At 44.6% G+C, this 6874-nt stretch overlaps 1 protein-coding gene across 1 annotated transcript; it reads right to left on the bottom strand.

The window, feature by feature from the left end:
* Positions 1–2685: 2685 nt before the first annotated feature.
* LOC147880099 (jasmonoyl--L-amino acid synthetase JAR4-like) lies at positions 2686–5153 on the bottom strand. The gene is made up of 4 exons (XM_087371725.1): positions 4623–5153; positions 4441–4545; positions 3494–4323; positions 2686–3392 (listed from the first exon to the last, which is right to left on the bottom strand). The coding sequence occupies exons 1-4, from the start codon at positions 4913–4915 to the stop codon at positions 2851–2853; spliced, it is 1770 nt and encodes a 589-aa protein (XP_087227851.1). The 5' UTR covers positions 4916–5153; the 3' UTR covers positions 2686–2850.
* Positions 5154–6874: the final 1721 nt, after the last annotated feature.

The raw sequence follows: 6874 nt of genomic DNA, 5'->3' as shown, positions 1-6874 counted from the left end.
GGTCACCATCCTACAATTAGTTTTCCTAGCTTTCCAACCCTCACAATGATTCTGAAACCTAGTTCATGCCTCAAAAACGAGGGGGGAAGCCGAAGGGGGGAAGCTGCAACTAAGGGTGGGAGGAATGAGGGTTAGAGTTACCAATGGAGAGTGGGTCAAAAAGCAATGTGCCTTGGTAGACCTGAGGTTTGGCAGTTGGAGTCGATTGCGTCTGGAGTGAGAAACTTGGAGATCGAGGATGTGTGGCCTTTGTTTGGATCTTTGTGGGGGCCACGTGAGGCATCATCGGTTGCATGGTCAACATGTGGACAAGTGGTGCCATTCAGAGGGGTTGACATTGCACTGAGCAGTCATTGTCTTCGTCATCTCTAGAGTTGGCTTGAAGCTTGAAAGCATCCGCTAGAATGTCTTGCAAAGAACCTCTGAGATCCACGGGGCCTTGTTCTCGAAAGATCACATTCCAAGAATAGAGGACTGCCTTGGTGTGAGGATTGAACAGCCGATATGACTTGGCTCTGAAAGGGTGGCCATACTCAATGAAGACATACTGTTTGACTTTTGAGTCAAGTTTCCATCATTTGGATCGAGGACATGCACATATGGAGCGGATCCAAACACCTTGAGGTGCGACATGTATATGCTATGAATATGTACAAGTATGCAATGCATTTAGCCAGGATCTAAAGTTGCGTGAATGATGAGAAGCATTATTGACTTGGTCTCCGTCTTCATTCAGATCATTGGCTTCAATAAACCTGCTTTGAAACTGAATACTCTTTCATGAAATTGGTACACCTCATTCCCCCTCAAGTGAATTTAAAATAGTAATGGTTCGTAGCCCTCTATCCATCATCCAGTTCTGTATTGACTTCTGGACACTATCTCCTATCTTGGTCATCATCATCATCTTCATCTACGTCACCATCCTCTTCGTGATCTTGATAATTTTCTATTGCTTGCTAATCTGCGGGTTGATCTTCTTTAGCACCACCATGGTTGTCATCCTCTTGATCTCGATCATGGTCTTCATCTGAATCTCCATCTAGGTCGGTTGATCCCGGTCTTCGCTACTGTCGTCAGGGTCTTCGTTGATATCGTCATCCATATCGCCCTCATCGCGTCTTTCGACTTGTCTCCCTTTTGTTCACCGTTTGCTTCTTCTTCACAATCTTGTTGGTCTCCGTCTGAGGTTTCTTCATCTTGGCCTTCATTAGCTACATCTTGATCATCCTGCTCTTGGTCGGCTTGTTCGTCTTCAGAAGTTTCATCTTCATCAGATTCAAATTTAGCTTCCGGCGTTGGCTTAATCGCCATTTCGATCTAGTTGGGGATCGTCATGCCAATTTGCCGCTTCGTGTCTTATTGCTTGGCTTTTTGCAGATTCAAAAGTAATGGCTCTCTTCACCTGGATGAAAGGGGGTGTGAATCATAAGGCAAAGAAGAAGCGTTGTGTTCTTCTTGACCTTCGGTATGACCCGTGGCTTACTGGAACGTCATCATCACACGAATTCCATCTTGTCTTTCGTCGAATATCTTCTCCATGTTCGTTGTCTCTGTTTATCTATCGGATTTTGCAATTTGTTGCTTCTTCACTTGGCAGGAGCTCACCTTTGCCTAGGTCTTTGTGCCCTTTGTGTTTGTACCCATCGGTGGGGCTAAGCAGATCTTCATCTGATTTTCCTGTCGTGGCCAGGAGTTTGCCTTGACGCAGGTCATATTCTTCTTTTTGCCCTACGTTGAGGGACATTGATGTTGTTTACATCTTCTTTGGGCTATTTCGCCCTTTCGAGGTCAAAGATTTCTACAATTGGATTTCGCCCGTTGATTGTGGGCCATCATAGGACAAAGTTTTCTGCAAAAATATCTCCCGCATCTGCGAGGAGGATGTATAGGCCCACGAGAGGATGCAGAAAGTGTGGCATATTTGGGCCCATGATTTACATCTGATACCATATAGAAATCACATAGTAGCATTGCTACGAATAGAACGTGTATTGATTGTATGAATTGTGTGCATGATATAGGTGTTTTTTCATGACGGTGTTAAGAAGAGGTATGTCCTCTCGTATCACCGTGTGTGTGTGTGTGTGAGAGAGAGAGAGAGAGAGAGAGAGAGAAAGACCTTAATCGGTCTTACTTCCAATATGGCCATGCACAATTCCAATATGGCATCCATGCATGCGCCTTGAGCCATGGTCAGCCACTACAATAATACCTCAACCGTAGCGACCTCATGGACCCACCATATCGCATAATTTTAGGAAGGGCAGCGGATCAAACGCTACATGGGCGGGATGGATAGGCCACATGTACAAACGTCAAATAGGCCACATGTACAAACGACAAATAACCCCCCCATATCTATCCTTAGGCCGAAACCTCCATAGATTAAAAACTTCCGAGGGAGTGCATGCTCATATGAAAGTTTTACAATTGGGAAACTAATTTGTATGACCATGGAAAACGTCATTGAAGTTCCGATTTTCTCTCAATTTGGTGTTTGATTTCTTCAAATATAGAATTGGGTTCCAATATTGCTGGTTGCTACGTATTACTATATGCACGAACTGCTTTCTGCGAAATCTTGGTTAGTTGATGTTTCAGATTTTTCAAACTCAGTTTTTGTACATATTCCATTCGAGGAAATAAAAAGAAGGAAAGTTGGTCTCTTTATTAACAATGCGCACAATCGATTATCGTACTCCTCCCGCACATTATGATACTCTTGTAGTTGATCCTCTCGTCTCGCAACGTGAAGAACTTACTTTTGCAATGGTGTAATTAACGCTTATAGCAGGAAGAAAGTGTATTGTGGCCAGTCTGAAGGAGCAATGTGAATGATTCGAGGGCTCATTCATAAGCCAAGCTAAAGAAAGCACTCGATACAGAACTCCGAAGAATGTTCAGGAGTTCCTCGGAGCAAACACATCGAGGTGTTTTGTACTGAGTCATAGGCGTCCCTCTTGTCAAATATCTGTCCAAGAGAAAACGGAAAGTCCCAGGCCTTACGATGCACAGTTCGAGCGGTCCTATCGTGCGCATCTTTCTGGAGCCTACGTATCCAGGATCGACAAACGAATGGTCCATGGTTGAAGCACATTTCTGCAGAGTGCTTTCGGCCAATCGGCTGTCATTGCTCAGTTCCCAAAAAATCACATAGTGACCCGGCAAAATTGACGCGTGTGCATGGCTCGTGAAATCAACCAATTCTGCGTTTGAATCTGCAAGCAGTTTGGCAGCGTTGTCAACTACCATTTGCAGATCTTTTTCGGTGTTCTTATCAATGTTAATGGTCAGCAGCACGTTCGTCCTGCAAACGTAGGCAAGCTGCGGGGACGAGTTGAAAAATCCGGTTACTCTCACAATATCGCCCAGCCGATACCGATACAGACCTGTTCCAAATAATGTTAACGATTTCAGAATCAATAGAAGAATAATGAACAACCCCGCTATCAAAGGAGACCAGAGCGTTGGGGAGAGTCGGACTTCATACCACCATAAGTCGTGATGACGATTTCGTATTCTTGGCCGATCTGCACTTCAGTAAGGCCTACTATATCCAGCTCTTCGAACGCTGTCAATGTGGAAGGCATCCCTTCGTCTATTTGTCCAGTCTTCGACCGCACAAGTGGGATAAACTCGAAGTAGCCCAAGCTTGGTACCACCGTGAACGAAACGTTGCTCGGATCCGATCTGGGGTTTGGATTGACTGCGATCCAGCATTCGGAAGCACCGTAATTCGCACTCACAAGGGGCACTTTCCCGGCGTAGTGCTGCAATCTTTTCAGATAGTGCCCCATTGAACCAGTTATGATGGAGTAGACATACTTACAGTTCGGCCAGATCTCTGATATGACTCCATACCAGTTATCGAGCTCCGAGAACTTCTCAAGGAGCATTTCAGCAAGCTCTGGATCAGGTCGTAAAAGTTTGCTCATTGCACTCCTGAGCTCTGGGTCCGTGATCCACGTACTCAGCTGGCCGCTACGAATATTATCGCAGAGATTTTCCCACTCTAGCTCAAAGGTGCGGAAAGCCTCCACGAGGGTATACGCGAAAACGGAAGTCACGAATTCCACGTCTTCCCAATACAGAAGACCGCAGAGGAGATGGCAATACATGGATTCACGATTGTTGGACCCATTGACCACTTCATCAGGGCTACATGCGTGGACGTTTGCGGACATCTGTGTCAGTTTGAATTCTTCGCTCTTAAACAGATGTGTGGTTGCCGTCCCAGATATCAAGCCGCCCTTACTCTTGGAGAGTTGCCCACAGAAAACTAGCTCAAGAATCCTTCCACCGGGTCTGAGAGGGAAAGCCCTGCAATGCATTGGACGGTATCGACCAAGTTAGCGTACATTTTTCATGTTACGAAAAGAGAAGATTTAGCCTACATCTTTCATGATACGAATCAAACAACCCCAGTCTTGTTCTTACCGCGCTCTGTATGCTGCGCTGATCTGGGAAAGGTAGACAGTAGCCTCCAAAATCTCCTTGTAAAGGAGAAGGAATTTCTGCCGTCCGTCCGATGTAGTTCCAGAGCTACGTTCAGGGAGCTGCTAGATTAGAGAAAGCGGCTGGAAATATTGAAAATTGCAAGCGCAGCAACTTAAATTCACCTTAGGGAGAGTGCCAGGATAGCGTCTCCTGTGAGGATTGGGGACCGATCGCCATCCACGATTCTCTGGAAATATGGCTGCAAGTCTGAATGGGTAACAAGAGGCACGCAGTGTTTGAAGGACTGAGCATCGGTGCGGCTATTGAGGCCACAGTTCGTGAGGTACTCGGTGCAGGCATTGCGCTGCAGGATGGAGAGTAGGACCTGCTCTTGGACATGGCCAGCGTTGCGGGTGATGTCTTCGAATTGGGCGATGACGGCTTCATGGGGGGGAGGGTTAAAGAGGCCGGGCATGTTGGAAGTGTGGATGGAGGGGCAGCAACGATGAGAGATGGAGAGAGGGGGGGATTGCAGTGGTAATGGGAGGATAAAAATGCTCCGTCTTGCTTCAGAGCAGCGCGACACTCTCCTAGGCTCTCCTATATCCAATATCACCTCGTCCCCGCGTGCAGGAAGAGACTGTACGAAGGATGAAAGCCCAAGAGCGAGGAGAAAGAGAGGTGGAGGGAGGGATGAAGAGCGGAGAGTGTGAAAGAAGGTATGTTACGTAGGAAAGGAAACCATGCAGGTTGGTATTTGTAGAGAATTGTGGCTACGCAGTCACTCTAAGTCTCTGTAGCCATTTGCCACCCTCATTTTCCACCCGTTCAATTTGCCACCCTCATTTTCCACCCGTTCAGCGCTCCGATCGTCTCACCACCACACACCTGGGGACTGCTCTGCAGCACCATACTCTTCCTCGTTCGTTGAACCTTCCTCCATCGTTCCTTTCCGTTCCATCCTTCCCCACGCGTTGAACCTTCGACCTCCATCGTTCCTTTCCATTGTATCCTCCTGATCGCTCCGAAGCACTCACGAAGATTCTTCGCATGCAGTGCACTCACGAAGATTCTTCGCATGCAGTGCACGCAATTTCTTCCACTGCGCACAAAATTTCTCCACGCAGATGGGGACTGGGTAGCGCACCAAAAAAATAAATAAATAAATTTTCTTACAAGTGACATATTTGCATGTCATAATGACGAGTCCTTAAGTCTTTCCCCACAAAGATACCTGGGTCAAATGGTTAGGGGGAAAGGTTAGAAATTAAAGCTTGCCACCTAACTCCCACCAAATTCTTTAAAAAAACCCACCTGCATATATATGGAAGAAAGAATTGCCTATGAAACCCCTCCCATGTCATAAGGCCTTGAAGGGGGTAAATATATGGCAGGAAATCGGGGACATCTTCAAAACAAAATTGTCAAGGTCGCTGCTAGCAAGTACAACTGCCTAAACCGTGAGAAATGTCTTTCTGATCGCTTTTCATATGGGGGGGAATGGAAAATTCGATGACAAGGTGGCATGTGGTCCCTCACCTTCTTTTCCAACATCGTAACATCTATTTCACATATGTAACATTGGTACCCATTTTAAGATTCCTTCAAAATTTCATTAAAATTATAACTTTTTAAGAAAAAAGCTATATTTTGCGTAGTTAAAAACTAAAAACTTACAGAATTCATACATTTTCCAAACATCATGCCTATAAATTAAAAAGGGCCTCCACTATATCGTAAAATATTTTTCAAATTTTTTCTATATTCTCAAAGTCTTAAAGATTTTACCTTCCCGTACCCTTTGTATTTTTATCAAAAAATAACTTTTATTATCTTAACTTGTTACACCTAATAGCATGCTCTACTCATTATTGTCCAAACGAGACTTTTCACCCACTTTTTAAATCACATATAGAAAACTTTTATTCGAGTGAGCCAAAACTTTTAAATTATTTGAGAAAAAAAGTAAATTTTTTATAGATTCATATTTTGGTACTTTTGACATTATAAATGATCTTGGAAGACCCCAAACCCTAAAAACAACTGTAAACATGGATACCTTCTGATGAGTTTTTGAAAATCCTAGATGGGAAAGCATACACCCGACTCTCGGTCAATGATATCATCAACCTGGCGTGCGTTTGATCGATGATATCATCGCCATCAACCATGATATCATCGCCATCAACCATGATATCATTGATCAAACGCGTGCCAGGTCGATGATATCATCGACCTAACACGTGGGCGCATGCTTTTTTCTTTGGGCTTTTTCAAAAAATCATCAGAAGGTACCCATGTTTGCAGTTGTTTTTAGGGTTTTGAGGCCTTCCAAGCTCATTTCTGATGTCAAAAGTACCAAAATATGTATCTACAAAAAGTTTGAATTTTTTTGCAAATAATTTAGAGCTTTCAAAGGTTTTGGCTCACTCGA

Source organism: Dipteris shenzhenensis, chromosome 33 (assembly GCF_047967505.1).
Source record: "Dipteris shenzhenensis isolate YYH24624 ecotype China chromosome 33, Dip_SZ_1.0, whole genome shotgun sequence".
NCBI classification, from domain to species: domain Eukaryota; kingdom Viridiplantae; phylum Streptophyta; class Polypodiopsida; order Gleicheniales; family Dipteridaceae; genus Dipteris; species Dipteris shenzhenensis.
The sequence above is the reverse complement of the archived record's forward strand: the minus strand, read 5'-3'. Positions and strand labels throughout refer to the sequence as shown.

What these genes read in the sequence shown, in the direction of transcription:
- LOC147880099 (XM_087371725.1), bottom strand. Translation starts at nt 4,915, where the DNA reads ATGCCCGGCCTCTTTAACCCTCCCCCCCATGAAGCCGTCATCGCCCAA. An exon ending in ATCCTGGCACTCTCCCTAAG is followed by an intron (nt 4,546 to 4,622) that starts GTGAATTTAAGT and finishes CCCTGAACGTAG; the next exon opens with CTCTGGAACTACATCGGACG. An exon ending in CGTCATCACGACTTATGGTG is followed by an intron (nt 3,393 to 3,493) that starts GTATGAAGTCCG and finishes TATTTGGAACAG; the next exon opens with GTCTGTATCGGTATCGGCTG.